Source organism: Pelodiscus sinensis, chromosome 8, assembly GCF_052426305.1.
Source record: "Pelodiscus sinensis isolate ZL-2025 chromosome 8, ASM5242630v1, whole genome shotgun sequence".
NCBI lineage: Eukaryota > Metazoa > Chordata > Testudines > Trionychidae > Pelodiscus > Pelodiscus sinensis.
The window spans coordinates 30622529-30640450 of NC_143059.1; the positions used below are offsets into that span (position 1 = coordinate 30622529).

General features: G+C 46.7%; 1 protein-coding gene across 1 annotated transcript in view; it reads left to right on the forward strand.

The window, feature by feature from the left end:
• Positions 1 to 7837: 7837 nt before the first annotated feature.
• The window catches only part of TBATA (thymus, brain and testes associated), a 36094-nt gene continuing 26009 nt past the window's right edge, over positions 7838 to 17922 (forward strand). Inside the window, exon 1 of the mRNA XM_075934969.2 lies at positions 7838 to 8026. Within this exon, the coding sequence (XP_075791084.2) occupies positions 7898 to 8026 (129 nt within the window). The 5' untranslated portion in view covers positions 7838 to 7897. The remainder of the gene's footprint in view (positions 8027 to 17922) is intronic.

A 17922-nucleotide genomic window follows, 5' to 3' on the forward strand; every position in this document is an offset into this window, starting at 1 on the left:
TGCTTAGATTGTTGCAAAAATTGTATTATGGTCCTGAATTTATAATGATGCCACATTTATGACTCTTGTCTTCAAAGTGTGGCACTGTAAATTTCCCCAATGATTTCTTTAGAGCTTCAATAACAGTAAGAGGCTTTCCCTCAGTCTTTCAGGGCAGAATGTAAACATACTTGGATTGTGAAATGTCCAGGCCAGGAATTCTTTATTATGTGGTATTCGGTATATAAACCAATGGAGTCCTGAATCCCCCACTCAGGTCCTCTTGGCACTATCATAATTAATAGCAAAACCAAATTCTCTTCTCAGAACCCTGCCTGAGTAACCAGACCATGAAGTGGGTCCTAGATCATGGCACAATAGCATGGCCACTCTGTTCTACAGGTGGAACTGCTTGTGGATTTGTATTGTTATGGCTCCACCTACACTGTCCCCCCCCATCCCCAAAAAAAGATTTCTTCTATACATTGGATTGCAAACCTGAAAATCTTTGGCTTCTCTGTGTTTGCTATCCTATGTTCTGGGCACTCATCCATACAGCTGGATTAACTCTTCTGGGAGCTGGGGCTACTAGATTTTGTGGGACCCCAAAACTCTGGGGTGGGGCCAAGAATGAGGGGCTGTCAGTGCAAGAGAAGGCTGTGGGTTGAGGTAGAAGGATGGATCTGTGAGGGGTGAGGGCTCCAACTGGGGGTGCAGGCTTCTGGTGGGGCTGGGGAGGAGCTGTTTTGGGTGCAGAAGGGGGCCCCAGTCTGGAGCCAAGGGTTTTGAAGTGTGAGGGAGGCCTCAAGAGAGGAGATAGGGTGGAAGTGCTGGGTCTGGGAGTGAGTTAGGGTGCCAGACTTGGCTCAGGGTTGGGTTGTGGGGTCTAGCAAGGAAGTAGGGACTTAAGAGTGCAGGAAGGGACTCAGAGATTGGGCAGGAGTTTGGGGTGCAGGGCGCTTACCTGAAGCAGCTCTCCAGGTGGCCCATGCTGCCATGCGCTTGCCTGCAGGCAGTGCCCCCCACAGCTCCCATTGGCCAGGGTTCCCAATCAATAGGTGCTGCAGAGGTAGTGGCTGCGGGCAAGGGCAGCATGGGTATGGAGCTTCCACTGGTGCTCATGGTGATGCAGCTCCAGCAGATCCAGGGGCGGGGGATGGCAGCAAGTGTAGCTGCCTCCCTCTTCCCTCATGGCCGGGCAGAGCTGGATAACACACAGGGGCTTCAGTGCCTGCAGTCCAGGGGCCTGAGCTAAAGGGACCTCACAAAAAAATCTGGACTTTGGGCAGCCAGGAGATGTTTTTAGAGACCGCCCGCGACCCAGCCCTGGGAATTGGGCCAGAGCCCCTAAAGTCCTGTTCTTAATCCTGTCCTGTTCACCCAAATGAAACCACAATGGTCCTGCCGCGTTCAAGATTCTTTACAGGGAGGTGCAAAGAAAGATCAGACAGTTAGTTTGACATTTATGTGCAGTTTCTCCATATTACCTTTTGTATACTCGAGGAATCAATTGCGGGTGAAAAGGGAGGGGTTCTTAGGCTGATGCAGGTGGACCCCATGATCCTTTGTTCTAAGACCCTGGAGCTCAGAACCTTGTTAATTATGAAGCTCTAACACCTGGGTTCAAATTGTTATAGACTATTGATTGAGATACTTTTTCCACTGCTATTTAATACAAATAGTCATCAGTCTCAGGGTATGTCTACACTACAGCGCTAGTTCGAACTAACTTAGTTCGAATTAGTTAATTCGAACTAAGCTAATTCGAACTAATGCGTCTAGAACTAAAAACTAGTTCGAATTAGCATTTTGCTAATTCGAACTAGCAAGTCCACATTGAGTGGACTCTGAACAGGGCTTAAGGATGGCCGGAAGCAGTGCCGGCAGGGCATAAGAGGAGGACTTAGAGCGTGGAGATGCTGTCTCAGGCTAGCCGAGGGCTGCGCTTAAAGGGTCCCGACCCCCACCCCGGACACACAGTTCTAAGGGGTGCCCCGCTTGCAAAGCAGTCCTGGCTTGGAGTGCCCAGAGTACCCACAGTGGGCACATCACACCACTCGGCCATCAGCCCGGCTGCACTTGCCGCAGGCTGCCATCTGGGGAGAGGGGGCAATTGGGGGGCTGCAGGAGAGCTTCCACCCCCAGAAGCCCACAGAGCCAGCCCAGTCCTCCCCATCAGGGGCTCGTACCCCATTCCTCCCTCACCTCCTTCCACTTACCCTTCCCTAGCCCCCCTTCTTATTGATGTACAAAATAAAGATAACGTTTCTTCCAACATTGACTCTGTCTTTATTGAACAAAACTGGGGGAGACTGGGAAAAGGAGGTGGGAGAGGGGAAGAGAGAGGGTGGGAGAGGGGAGGGCAACTAACATGATCAGGGGGTGGGAACAGGTCCCAGATGAAGAAAGGCTACAGAGACTGGGACTGTTCAGCTTAGAAAAGAGGAGACGGAGGGGGGACAGGATAGAGGTCTCTAAAAGCAGGGGTTGGGTGGAGAGGGTGCATTCAGAAAAGTTCTTCCTGAGTTCCCATAAAGAAGGACTAGAGGACACCAAAGGAAAGGAATGGGTATCAGGCTTGAAACTAGTAAGAGAAAGTTGTTGTTGTTGTTGACAAAGCAAATAGTTAACCTGCGGAACTCCTTGCTGCAGGAGGCTGTGAAGGCTAGAACTTAGAACAGAGTTGAAAGGGAAGTGAGATCAAGTCATGGAGGTTGGGTCCATGGAGTGGTCTTAGCCAGGGGGTAGGAGTGGTGTCCCTGCCCAAAGTTTGTGGAAGGCTGGAGAGGGATGGCACGAGACAAATGGCTTGGTCACTGTCTTCGGTCCATCCCCTCCAGGGTCCCTAGGGTTGGCCGCTGTTGGCAGACAGGCTACTGGGCTAGATGGACCTTTGGTCTGACCCAGGACGGCCATTGTAAGCTCAGGGCTCAGGGTCGGGGGTCTCAGTGGACCCCCTTGATTTTCATGCACACCTGCTCCTGGGTGGCCAGGCTGGCAGCTCTCCTGCCCTAGACGGCCACTTTCCTGTGCCTAGTGCGGAGATCGTGGACGAGGTCCACGATGTCCGCACTAGCCCAGGAAGGTGCCCGCCTCTTGCGGTCCAGGGCAAGCTCCTGGGAGCCGCCAGCCTGGTCCCGGGAAGAGGGGGTGGGCTGGGGGACATCGGGTGGGTGGCTCTGTGCCGTGCCAGGTGCAGGGTCTGCTGGCTGGGTGCTGGCAGGCTTGCACCTGGCACGGGCACCGTAGCCAGCCCGTGCCCCTTTAAGGGGTCCGGGGCCGGGAGGGGGGCATAGAGTTTCCCTGGTGTTGGCCAGAGTGGCCACCAGGGAAACCTGGGGAGGGCTAACCTCCCACTAGTTCGAATTAAGGGGCTACACACCCCTTAATTCGAACTAGTAAGTTCGAACTAGGCTTAGTCCTCGTAAAATGAGGTTTTCCTAGTTCGAACTAAGCGCTCCGCTAGTTCGATTCAAATTCGAACTAGCGGAGCGCTAGTGTAGCGGCTATGAATGTTAGTTCGAACTAACGTCCGTTAGTTCGAACTAACATTGTAGTGTAGACATACCCCCAGAATCGCCTCTCCACCCTCATCTCAGCAAGACATTTTTTCTAAACTCTCTATGATCACACAATGAAAAGAAAAATCATTACCCCCTGCACTGCAGACTAATTCCAGCCATAAACAGTAACAGTGATAAATTGTCCAGAGAGAAGCCACAAGTGAGTTTTTAGAAGTAATAAGTTAAGCTAATCTTTACAGCTAAAGAGCATCTAACCCAGTTTCCAGGTTACATGGCTGACATGGTACAGCTTTTCCACAGCAGTAATCACCTGTGTGCAGAAATAGGTCAGGTCAGTGGTATTTGGGTTGATCCCTTACACCTCTATTATTCATTCTTACAAGACAACTGAATAGCCATATTGTGTAGCCACCCCCAGCTAAAGGTGGTATTTCATTGAGAGGAGTATCCAGTTTTCTTACCATCCCTGATCTGATACAATTTGACACAGTTCCACAAATTTGGAATTGTGGGTTCAAGTCCCACTCTTGACCCTAGAACAGCTGGGCGGCCACCACCAGCACCTCAAAGTGGGGCATTGGCATCAGTTGAAAGTAGGGAGGATAAGGCATCAGCCTCCAGAGCCTGGGGTTGTGGGTTTGAGTCCTACCACCAGCCTTCCTAGAGCTGGCATTGGCAGAAGGGAGGGAGGATAAGGCATGAGCTATAGAATTTAATTTCATTTACAAGTTTGATTCCTTCAACAAAGATGTTGGCTGGATGGTCTGCTACAATCCACATCCTAATGACATAAAAAAACAAAGGGTACTTAGAGTGGGGTAGGTCCCAGTTGTTACCATGGATTTTGAAATGTGTATGATAATGTGGTAATAAATACAAAATGGAGTCACAATGGGTTCTATTTTAGGTGAAAGGCAAAGGTCAGGGTTTCCCAACTCAGAGTTTCCCATCTAATCTACGCCTTGCACTCATTACTAGTCTGTGCACCCCATCCTAACAGTGTGCACATGACACTATAAGGCTATGCACACCACCCATTATGCACTTCGCACCTCAGATCTGCACACCACCCTAGGTAACCTATGTGCACATGTAACCAAAGATGTGCACTCAGCCCTCCTCAGATTTTCCCGCCTTAGAGGCAATAAAACCTCCTTGTTTTGAAAGGTTCGGGTTTGTTCCTTCTGTGGATTCGTACCTACCAGATTGTGTGGAGCTAGTCTGTTGTCTTGTCTGTCTACTCAAGACTGTCTATTAGGTTTGGTATGAGTGTGTGTGAGGTTGATAGATCAATTGTTATCATCTGGAGTATAGCAGCAAGTGTTTAACTAGCTGTCTATTTCTGTGGCCACCTGCGCATGGTATATTCCCGCATTGAGGTATTAGGCCAGGAGTAGTGGCAGCTAGGCCATCATCGTTATTGCCTCTGGATTGCCGTGAGCGTGCTGAACAGTCGCTTTCCCATGATTCCTGTGTGTGACTGCTACCCGAGGAGCCGAGGATCCTAAGACAAACCAGTGTCTTAAGACCTGGTGACTGAGCTCAAGGGATCTTTTCACCGTTCCTCCATTGAGGCTTTCCATTAGCCAAAGTGTAGAGGTTGTGAGCAACGGCTGCATTATCAACCGACTGAGTAATTGTAATGTATATACCTATTGTTTAAGGGACTTTACTATCTCCTTTCTTTTCTGGGTTAGGGCTGGTTCACAAGTTGCTGTTCAATATTCTGTGTATGCTACCTAAATTCATTTACAATATATGATCTGGCCCCAAACTTGAGAGTCTGTCTATTATTTCAAAACTCCACCAGTGATAGATACGGTCTCGGGCGAATCTCGCTTCTGAAACCGGGATGATATAATAACCAGATAGTCAGCATGAGCTTAAGTTCACTTTAATCAGAGTAAATTAATCGTTGCAGTGTTCCCTGTGCAACACAGTGGCCTAACATATAAGGCATTACCTTCAAGAGCCAGGGATTGGGGGCCAGATAGGTGGCTTAACAGAGGCGGGTGCCTAAGGGGCAGAGCAGCCCCCAACACTCGCTGGGGACAGAACCTAGGGTAGGGGCAGCATAAGAAGAGGATGTGAAGTGCCCCTGCCTGGGGATCTGCAGGGTTGGGTCACAAACAGGATGGAAATAGCTCCCCTCCCACCCTACTCAAGAGCCTAGCTGAGGGGCAGAGAAGCTTCCCCTTCCAGTGCTGTGGGGGGCTTGTGGTTTTCCATTGCTGCCAGTGCATGTCCTTCCTGGTCTCCTGGGCAGAGTGAAAGGAGGATCAGGGGACCAGGAAGGACATGCACTGGTAATCCTCCTAGAAAGAGGATTACCACTGTAGGAAAAGTCCCTCTGTTCTTTCAATTTTCTTTTGAAAGAACGCAATTGCAGTTGGACGTAATTGAAGTTTTTTCGGAAAAACTACTGTTTTTCCAAAAAAACTCTGTAGTGTAGACATACGCTGATGGTTTAAGTCCTATGGATTGTTTCCTTCCTGAGTGGAGAGAACTGTAACTTCACAGTAGACAGAGCATTGCATTAGCCATGGGGAGCATAAGCCTCAGGAAAACAAACAATCTCATAACTGCCTCACCCCATATAATGATCACAGCATCTCCCAAACACACCTTCGTCGTAACTCTGCCCCAGCTGGGCCCAGCAGATTTTGGACAAACTGCAGTCTGGGCCCTGTGAAGGGCAGGTACAGATGCCAGGTGCAATACACCAAGGTATAAAGTGCTGTGCACAATGAAGAAAGCAGAGGAACCCAGTGGCAGATTTAGAGTTAAATCACTCTTCCTGCCTTCCCATTTTTCATTCCTTTTTCTTTATCCTCCTCCTATATTATAAGTAATAAGAAGTAAATGAAAATAAAGTGAGGTACCTTGATGTTTTTTGTAGTCTAACATTTTTTTCCACAGGGTCTTAGTGGACCACTTAATGATCTTTCCAAATATTGTTTGTATCATGAGCTAACTATTGTAAAGTGCTTTGGATAAGAGTGAGATAGATAGATAGATAGATAGATAGATAGATAGATAGATAGATAGATAGATAGATAGATAGATAGATAGATAGATCCACATAATAACCTTTCCTCAGTTCACCTGAATGGAGTTCTCGGACCACAGTTTGAAAACTTCTGGTCTAGATGAAAGCTTGTATTTGCATGAAGCAAACATGAAAAATGTGTAAAAATAAAATGTATAGATGATGCATGAATGGAAAAGTAAAAGTTAACTTCCTCTAAAGAAACTTGTTCAATTAGAAAAAAAATTATTCAGATAGCTTTCTTTCTACTCTTTTTCTTTACAAAATTGTCAATTAAGTCATTGTAAGTAATATTTTGTAAAGAGGCACTTTCAATTGTCAATATTGCTGAACTAATCAAATGTTCCTGACTGATCACATTTCACAAATAATTTTAACTCATTTCTATACAGAAAAAGAATATTCACCGGAAGCATTTGTGACAGGTATTGTGAAAAATACTTTCAGAATGGTTTCTACATTTGGAAAGATTGCGTCATGTACAAGTCTACACAAATCAACCAATGATCTTGAAGCACAGTCCTCATCATTTTCGATAAAATGAATGAAATGTTTCACTTCACCTTCACAAAAATGTGGGTCTATGTCTTCTAGGTAGAATTTACTTAATTTCTTACTGTAGTTGCTTTTAGTATCTTTAGCCATATGTCTGTCAAAAAACAGGCAAAATAAATCAAGGTTTTTCCTTAGAGATTCACCCCTACTCTGCAATTGCACTATTATTGTGTCACAAACAACACTGATGGTCTCAACGGCAATCTTCTGTTTCCCTTTTAAATTGATTTCATTGTCTCTAGTTTCATCGAAATGTTGGGACTAAAGGAGTTAATGTAAAAACCAGTCAAAATGGAGACAGTGAACTTTTGACCTAAGGACCCCTCACGCCAGCGAGGCTCCCTTCTACTCTAGCCAGCCGAAAAACTAACCTCACACTCACAGCAACTGGTCACCCTATTTCCAGGCTGCCCTTCCACCTGCTTTGTTCAGATTCTCGGGCAAAGGGTCACCTGACTGAATCCTCCACCTAGTTCAGGTGTCAGGCCAGCCTGGGCCATTCCCAATGTGCTTTCCCTCAGGAGTTCTCTCCCAGAGATCCCATCCCCTTGCTGGGCACTGCACCCACAGAATCACTGTAGACCAGCATGAGATAGTAGGGATCACATAAAGCACAACAAAGCAAAGAGTGAATGCAAAACCAGAGTGAACACAGGATTACAAGAGCAGACAAAACCCCCACAACATCACACCCGCCCAACCAGAACATTCTATCACCTCAGAGTTTCACACCACAGAAAGGATTTAAAGACCTGCGCAGCTGCTGAGGGGAGGATGTGGGTTTCCATCTATGCTGCTGTCAGCACCGGACCACCATAGAAGCTGTGATGAGGGAAGGAGAAGATACACCACCAGTATAGATGGTCTCTGCTGTGATCTCCCTGGAGTTCCTCCCTTAGAGCTTCAACCTAACTCAAGGGTATGTTACCAGCAAAGGCACACTAGTAAATGAAATTTAATGGGGCCTGCTCTGATTATATGTAGGGAGCAATCAGGTAGCCAAGGCTCACTATTATTGCCACTGTGTGGGCCGAAGCACCCTGAGGGAGGCAGGAATGGAATGGATAGATCTGTCAGCTCGACTGGGCCTTCACCACGGTCTTCTGACTAGAGGTCTCCTTCTTCCACGATGGTGTAGTAAAACTGCCGACCCGATCTCCTCAGGATTCTGGGTTTTATAAAGTTCGAGGTGGGAAAACTCTAAGTGTCTCTACTGCAAAGCAGGGTTTAGTGCTGGGTGCAAAACTAGAGTCGGGTGCAAACTTTCGCACTGTGTGCAGCACTGTGGTGCAGTGTGCACAGCCATGTGCCATGTGCAGATGGTAATTTTGGCGGCAAAAGCTTTTCAGGTTCCCATTTTGAATTATCCCTCAGTCCACAAACTCCATTTTGAATCTATCATCTTATAGATGTTAGTTATATAGTCCATATAGTGCACTGTTCAGGGTTAACATTTCCCCTCCTTGATGGTCTGTTATGAAATGGTAAGCTGAAACTGCGACCATCAACTCATAACAGACTTAGACATTTTAATACAACAGGGCAAACCTTCAATGATCTAAAGTAACAAAGTATTACAAAACTCGCTAAATGTAACATAGTTATCTGAAAACTCTTAACAATACAAACTATATGGCTACGTCTACACTGGCCCCTTTTCCGGAAGGGGCATGTAAATTTCACCAGTCGTCGTAGGGAAATCCGCGGGGGATTTAAATATCCCCCGCGGCATTTAAATAAAAATGTCCGCCACTTTTTTCCGGCTTTTAAAAAAGCCGGAAAAGAGCGTCTACACTGGCCCCGATCCTCCAGAAAAAGTGCCCTTTTCCGGAGGGTCTTATTCCTACTTTGAAGTTTCACGAGGAGTAACGGTAGTTCGGAATAGGAACCTAGTCCGAACTACCTAGTTCGAGCCCCGTGTAGCCGCGCTGCACGGGGTTCGAAGCAGCGGGGATTTAAAAATGGCGGCTCCCCGCTTATGCTAATGAAGCCCAGGAAATTCAAATTACTGCAAAGAATACTGGCCCCATTTCCCAACAGAGCAGCTATGACTCATGCACAGAAGAAAACAATAAGGCTTCCTAGATATAATTGGATAGCATTTGCAGCTAAATTGTAGGTGATCACTAGGAAAGATCACTTTCTTAAAATGTGGTTAATTGCTGTTGCTGATATAGCTACAGGAAAAAGATCTGACAGAAAACAGTCTCAATAGTCCAGAAGCAAATTTGTCAAGCTCCATTGCATGGGTTCCCAAACTGGAGGGCATGCCCCTTTGGGGGGGCATGAAGAAATTCCAGGGGGTGCGCAAGGCAACTCCCCTTCCCCCCGTTAATCTCCCCCCCTAAGTTTTGCCGTTTTTTGGCCCCGGTCAGTTCTTTTTTTTTCTTTTTTGCTCCACAAGTTTTGCTGCTATTGGGGGGTGCGTGAGGGTTTCTCAAAAATCAAAAAGGGGGCGTGATGCCAAAAAGTTTGGGAACCACTGCTCTATAGCTCCTAAATTAAATGAATGTTTATGCTCAAGCTACTTTTAAGAGAAGGCACTTATAGCATCAAGCATGTCTATGTTGATTACATTAATCTTGTGCCTGTAAACTGTTGTCTTTGATGCTCTTTACATTTCCAGAGGTGCTTAAAGGATTCGGGTATGTCTACACTACAGCACTAATTCGAACTAACTTAATTCGAATTAGTTAATTCGAACTAAGCTAATTCGAACTAGTGCATCTAGACCTAAAAACTAGTTCGAATTAGCGTTTTGCTAATTCGAACTAGCATGTCCACATTGAGTGGACCCTTAACCGAGGTTAAGGATGGCCGGAAGCAGTGCCGGCAGGGCATCAGATTAGGACTTAGAGCGTGGCGCTGCTGTCTCAGGCTAGCTGAGGGCTGTGGTTAAAGGGACCCGACCTCCTACCCCGGACAGACAGTTATCAGGGTTCCCCGCTCGCTTGTCTAACTCGATAAGGGACAGCAAAGCAGTCCTGGCTTGGAGTGCCCTGAATGCCCACACTCGGCACATCACAGCACTCGGCCATCAGCCTGGCTGCACTTGCCGCAGGCTGCCATCTGGGGGGGGAGTCAATCGGGGGGCTGCAGGAGAGCTTCCACCCGAGGAGCCCGCAGAGCCACCCCAGTCCTCCCCATCAGGGGCTTGTACCCCATTCCTCCCTCACCTCCTTCCACTTACCCCTCCCTAGCCCCCCTTCCTGATGTACAAAATAAAGGACACATGTGTTCAAAAATAGAAACTCTCTTTATTGAACAAAACTCGGGGAGACTGGGAAAAGGAGGTGGGAGAGGGGAAGAGAGAGGGTGGGATCGGGGAGGGCAACTAAAATGATCAGGGGTTTGGAACAGGTCCCATATGAAGAGAGGCTAAAGAGACTGGGACTTTTCAGCTTAGAAAAGAGGAGACTGAGGGGGGATATGATAGAGGTCTATAAAAGCATGAGTGGTGTGGAGAGGGTGCATAAAGAAAAGTTCTTCATTAGTTCCCATAATAGAAGGACTAGAGGACACCAAATGAAATGAATGGGTAGCAGGCTTCAAACTAGTAACAGAAAGTTCTTCTTCACAAAGCAAATAGTAAACCTGTGGAACTCCTTGCTGTGAAGACTAGAACTATAACAGAGTTTAAAGATAAGTTAGATAAATTCATGGAGGCTGGGTCCATGGAGTGGTATTAGCAAGGGGATAGAAATGGTGTCCCTGGCCTTTGTTTTGGAAGGCTGGAGATGGATGGCACGAGACAAATGGCTTGGTCATTGTCTTCGGTCTATCCCCTCCAGGGTAGCTGGTGTTGGCCGCTGTCGGCAGACTACTGGGCTAGATGGACCTTTGGTCTGACCCAGTACGGCCGTTCTAAGCTCAGGGACAGGGGTCTCAGTGGACCACCCTGATTTTCATGCAAACCTGCTCCTGGGTGGCCAGGCTGGCAGCTCTCCTGCCCTAGACGGCCACTTTCCTGTGCCTAGTGCGGAGGTCATGGATGAGGTCCATGATCTCGGCACTAGACCAGGCGGGCGCCCACCTCTTGCGGCCCCGGGTAGGCTCCTGGGAGCCACCAGCCTGGTCCCGGGAAGAGGCGGAGGGTTGGGTGGCAGCGGGTGGCTGGTTCATGCCGTGCCAGGTGCAGGGTCTGCTGGCTGGGTGCTGGCAGGCTTGCACCTGGCACGGGCACCGTAGCCAGCCCGTGCCCCTTTAAGGGCTCCGGGGCCGGGAGGGGGGCAGAAGAGTTTCCCTGGTGGTGTCCAGAGTGGCCACCAGGGCAAGCTGGGGAGGGCTAGCCTCCCACTAGTTCGAATAAAGTGGCTACACCGTCCTTAATTCGAACTACTTAATTCGAACTAGGCGTTAGTCCTCATAGAATGAGGTTTACCTAGTTCGAATTAAGCGCTCCACTAGTTTGAATTAAGTTCGAACTAGCGGTTTGTATGTGTAGCGCCTATTAAAGTTAATTCGAACTAACGTCTGTTAGTTCGAATTAACTTTGTAGTGTAGACATACCCTTCCACTTAACATGCTTTCAAATTGTATATGACATGTCAATCTTATCAACTTGTTGTACTGTGAAAATATCCATAAAAAGCAGTGGATGTTGGACTAGTGACTCATGCTTCTCAGACTTCAGAATATCCCAGGAGAGCAAGAATTTCTGTAACTGGGTTTAAAGCTTTTTAATGTTCAGTGGCAAGGCTGTACTGCTGCAGCTGTGCTGCTGTAAGGACTCCCGCGTGGATGCTCTATATCAACAAGAGAGAGCTTTCCTGTCAGGATAATTAAACCACTCCCAATGAGTAGTGGTAACTATGTTAGCAGAAGAGCATCTCCTGCTGACATAACCATGTACACACCAGCGCTTTTGTCAATGAAACTTATGCCAAAGTGTGTATGTGTGTGTATTTTTTCACACCCTTAACCAAGAAAAGTTTTACCAACACAAACAGTAGTGTAGACATAGCCTTAAGTGGCTGCAGGAACTCCCTCTTTTACTCAGAGAGAAAAGCAGATCTATTGTCCGTCATACAAACAGACAAATATTTCTACCTGAAATATCCCCAAATTTAAATATTTAGATAAGTGTGACCCACATTCAAATGTCCCCGTTTTTGCCTATCTCTCAGAAATCGCCTGGAGCATGTTGCTACTGGAGTCTAACCTCTTACTTCAAGTTAATCCATCCTTCCTTACCCACAGCAACCCTTCAGCCAATGAGTTCAGTCACTATACATAAGTTGTCAGAGGCCGTGAACCTTTGTGTAAAAAAACACAAGGAATTCAAATCTTCACATGATCCCCTGGAGGCTTGAAGATGGCAATATTTACCAGTGATAGCAGATAATAGTTTTCTTAAGCAGTTGAAAAGGAAAGAATCTGGAAGGCCCATCTGCCATGCTAAAGCAACACTTACCGGTAACAAAACTGGTGGCACAACTAAGTTGCAATCTCGAGATTCCAACTGAGATTTGTCTAGATGCCATACGTACACAGTAAGGCAGTCCCAGCCTTAGAGAGCTTGGAGAAAAGAAGCTTTGCTATTCCCATTTTACAAATGGGGAATTGAATCATAGATTAAGTGATTTGCCCTTAATCATACAAGAAATAAATGGCAGAGCAGGGAATTAAAGCCCTTTCTCTTAAGACTCAGTCTAGGGCTTAAACATAATATTATCCTTCCTCTTAAAAAAGCTCAGCTGCATGGAAAACTTCATTTATTGTAAGACCATCAATATTAACCACTATGCCACCAATTTATGTGAAACAAAGATTCACTATTTGTATTGTGCTTCTCTAAACTGCCCTTTTAAGAAACTTGGTAGATTTACAAAAACAAGCTTTCACTGTGCATCTGCAACTGACTAAACAATTATCTGAAATTTTACTCTTGGGACACAATTGAACCTGGCATATGAGGAATCAAATTATGACTATTTCTTTGTTCTACTTTAGAGAGGAAATCTATATCATCACACAATAACCTATAATAGCTCATATACAGTACCATGCAGCACCATGCAGTACCAACTGCAGAGTTTTTTTGGAAATGGACGTTTTTCCAAAAAAACTTCACTTGTGTCCACACTGCAATCACGTTTTTTCGGAAAAAAAATCAAAAGAACAAAGGGGTTTTCCCGACATTGGTAAACCTCTTTCTATGAAGCCTTTTTTTAAAAAAGCTCTTTCAGAAAAGCTTCTTCTGAAAGAAGCCTGCAGTCTAGACATAGCCTGAGAGCTGCTGAAGTACGCCAATTGCATGGCTTATTTCAAAATAGCTTTTTTCCAGCACTCATTTCTAAACAGAGCACTCTTCCTTACTCCTAGTACAATGAGGGTTACAGGAGTCGGAATAAAAGCCCTCCAGCTTGACAGTATTTCAACATTATTTCGAAATAACTGCCGGCTTTCTAGATGCAGATGGACTAAGTTATTTTGAAATAATGCTAGTTATTTCAAAATAATGTTGCTGTGTAGATGTACCCATGTTGAAGAAGGTAGTGGGGGAGCGGGGAAGTGTCTGAAGCAGTGGTAAACTTGAGGTGCACCCCAAACTCAAAATAAGATACACAATTTCCACTACGCAGATTGCATATCTTATTTCCAATCTATTTTGAAATAGCTTATTTTGAAATGTAGTGCCTCTACACAGCACCAAATTTCGAAATAACGTGCTATTTCAAGACATCCCTTACCTTTAGTGGAACGAGGGTCATCGGGATGCCAAAATAGCATGCCCATTATTTTGAAAAATATTTTGAAATAACAGGTGGCTTGTGTAGACATGGGGAAGCTATTTCAGGATACCGCCAGTTTCCCAAAATAGCTGTGCAGTGTAGACATACCCTTAGTCTCTCAGGGTACATCTACATACCAGGGCGAAAGCCGAAATAAGCTACACAACTTGAGCTACATCAATTGTGTAGCTTAAGTTGAAATAGCTTATTTCAATTTTTGATGTTATTTACACAGCAGGAAGTCCAAGAAAGAGCACTCTTCCTTCGACTTCCCTTACTCCTCATACAACAGGGTTACAGGAGTTAAGTAAGAAGCCCTCCAGCTTGACATTATTTTGACATTATATTAAAATAACAGCTTGTAGTATAAATATGGACTTTCTTATTTTGGAATAAAGTGAGTTATAACCTAAGGTGCCACAGGACTGCTCATTGTTTTTAAAGACTAACACAGCTACCCCTCTGAGGGTATGTCTACACTACAGCATTAATTTGTCTACTCTACAGAGTTAACTTAATTCAAAATAGTTCATTTGAATTAAGCTAATTCGAAATAACACATCAATACACAAAAACTATTTTGAAATAGCGTTTTACTATTTCTAAATAGCGTGTCCACACTGAGTGGACCCTGAACCGAAGTTAAGGCTGGCCGGAACCAGTGCCGGCAGGGCATCAGGTTAGGACTTAGTGTGTGGGGCTGCTGCCTGAGGCTAATTGAGCTCTGTGCTTAAAGGGACCCCAGGCAGACAGTTCTCAGGGTTCCCCACTTCCTTGTCTACCTCGATGAGGGACAGCAAAGCAGTCCTACCTTGGAGTGCCCTGAGTGCCCACACTTGGGACACTGCAGCACTCGGCCACATGGAGCCAGAGCTGCCTCTGGGCACGCCGGTGCATCTCATGGGGTGATTGCCATCAACCCAGCTGCACTTGCTGCAGGCTGCCATCTGAGATGTCCATCGGGGGGCTGTCAGGATCCAGGAGGCCCTGCAGGAGAGCGTCCACCCCGAGGAGCCCTCAGAGTCACCCGGTCCTTTCCACCAGGGGTTCATGCCCCATTTTCCCTAACGTCCTTCCACTTACCCCTCCTAGCCCCCCTTCCTGATGTCAAATAAAAGACACGTTTTTTCATAAACACGAACTGTCTTTATTTAACAAAACTGGGGAGGGGAATGAAACTCCGGGGAGACTGAGGAAAAGAGGCGGGAGAGGGGAGGAGAAAGGGTGGGAGAGGGAAGGGGGAAAACTGGGAGGAGGGAGATGGAAGGGGGAAGCTCAGCGCTCGGGGTGGGGGTCTCATCAGGCCACATATCTCCCAGCACGGCGGATGCGGGGGCCTCGGCGTCCCCGGGGTGGTGCGGAGAAGGGTGTGGAGGTTGAGGTGGGGGATGTGGAGATTGAGGAGGAGGGTGAGGAGGTTGAGGAGGGAGAAGTGGGAGGCGGAATGGTAGCTGGGGGGGCAGCAGGTGCTGGAGCGGCACGAGGCAGCACGCTCTGCACCAGGGGCTGCAGATGGGTACAGATGGCACGACTTTGGGCGAGCAGCTCCCTCTGGAACTCCTGTTCTTCCTGTGCCTGCTGCTCCATTATGCGGGTCAGGGCTTGCCGGGCCCCTAGCTGCTGCTCTCGGGACCCCTGCCATATTGTAAGTCATCCTGTGGAGCCCTCGGGTGCGGGAGCATGTGGCAGGGTGGTACGCCCTGCACGTGCAGCTGGTGCGGCCGTGGAGAAAGAAGAGAAGTGGTCAGTTCTCCCTGGGGACACAATGGGTGAAACCCAGCCCCGCGCAAGGTGAGGATGACCGTGTCCTTCACTGTCAGAGCTGCTGTGCTTACACAGAGGCCATGGTCGGAATGTCCGGCTATCCCCGGGAGTGGGAGCTGCCCCGAGACCGCACCCATGCCCCTGTGCTGTGTATAGTGTGGGTGAGGTGGGAGGGGAGATGTTGAAAGAGGCTTGTGAAGGGAGGGCGTCCTGCTGTGTCCCACCCCGGGATCAGGAGCATGTCAGGTCTCTTCACACACGTGTGTGGCTATCAGGCCACAGCTCCTGTGTGGCATGCAGCTGGAGCCACCTGCCCAAGGATGGCACGGCATGTGCTTGCACGTGCACAGGTTGCTGCGTGATCTGTGGTAAGCAAGGCCCACGTGCACAGTCCCTGGTCTCCCTCCCCACCCCTGGGAAGGGGACAGTGATGGCACTTATACAACAGACAGAAACAAGTAAAGATCCAGACAGAGATCACGCAAATGAACAATAGGGAAGTGGAAAACATAATGTCAGAGCAATAATGAAATGAAGATTTTGCAACCCCAACTATTAATAAATAGTTTCCTGTCAGACAGGATGCTATCAAACTAAGTTTTCTTTAACCTTCTTAACATCTGTTTCCTTATCTGGTGATATTGTACACCATTAGGGCAGGGTCTCCTTCTTAGCGGCCTGATATTACACTATTTTAAATTAATGTCATTTAGATAGACTGTGTGGAGAGGCTCTGACATCCTATATCTCAGCTAACGGCTTCTGATCTTTGGGTACGTCTAAACTACATGCTTCCGTCGACGGAGGCATGTAGATTAGCCAGATCGGCAGAGGGAAATGAAGCCATGATTAAAATAATCGCGGCTTCATTTAAATTTAAATGGCTGCCCTGCTCTGCCGATCAACTGTTTGTCGGCAGATCGGGGCAGTCTGGACGCGACGCGCCGACAAAGAAGCCTTTCTTGATCGGCACAGGTAAACCTGGTTTCACGAGGCATACCTGTGCCGATCAAGAAAGGCTTCTTTGTCGGCGCGTCGCATCCAGACTGCCCTGATCTGCCGACAAACAGCTGATCGGCAGAGCGGGGCAGCCATTTAAATTTAAATGAAGCCGCGATTATTTTAATCGCGGCTTCATTTCCCTCTGCCGATCTGGCTAATCTACATGCCTCCGTCAACGGAGGCATGTAGTCTAGACACACCCTTTCAGTCTGGCTGCAAATGAAGACAGTACAAGTTAGGCCTTATAATATGGCTACTGAAAAAGGCCTTATCTTTACAAGAACAGTAAAACCTGTGTCATCTAGCATGCTCGGGGATTAGGGCATTCCGGTTATCTAAAAATTCTGGTTATCTGAGGGTCCCATCAACCTAGAAAAATCCAATGGACAATAATAGTAAAACTCAAGTTTTTAATATTGATAGTTTTGTAGTGTGAGGCAGTTGATCTCACATTTCTGTTTTGAGTTAAAGATGATTAGTACTTCTTAAATAAAAAATTGTTAAGCTAATCATGGTAAACCAAGCCAGGCCTGTGCGACTGAAGATGTGACAGTATTGTGGCTGGGGGCTATGCCGTTTAACAAAGTTTTCTAGTTAACAGAATGCCGGTTAACAAAGCTTTCACTGTACATGTAATAAAAGCGTAATGTGCAAGAATGCATTACTGAGCCTATGGTGCAAACTGGCGTACTTTAACACACTAGTAGCACGCAAAATAGATGAATGTCAATATATATTCATACAATGGGTTAACAATGTTTCAGGAGAAACACAAGAAAGATCAACATTCCATCTAGTTCTGTGTTCTCTCCTTAGAAGGAACCTCTAATGAATGCTGCAGAGAAAGGTGAAAATACCCATATTATAGCTGTGTGGCGTGTTTGTGTTGAGGTGGTAGGGGAATGTCTTGCTCATTGCAGCTGATTATCATCTCATGAAGTGAAGCATAAAGATTGCTAGCTGATGTAAATCTTATCCTAAGCTTGTATAAATGCAGGTAAGGCAGTGGGGTGTATTAATCATTTGTGCATTTTTTGGTTCAATTGATATAGCATCTCCATAGTGGCAGGTGTCCAGGGCAGAATGTGCTTCACCTGTTTAAATATCTGCCTTCCTATTTATATGCAATGTATATGTGCGTTAATAATTCTGGAGTAAAATGTATCACACTTTGCATCATTGGGGTTTTTAAATGAGCAGGGAAATGATGTAAGATCATTCCTGATATCAAGACACACATTTTCCCCCTACAGAATTGAACTATGTATTATGCCACTGATCCCAGAAGAGAAAATTAACACCAGAATGTAAAACA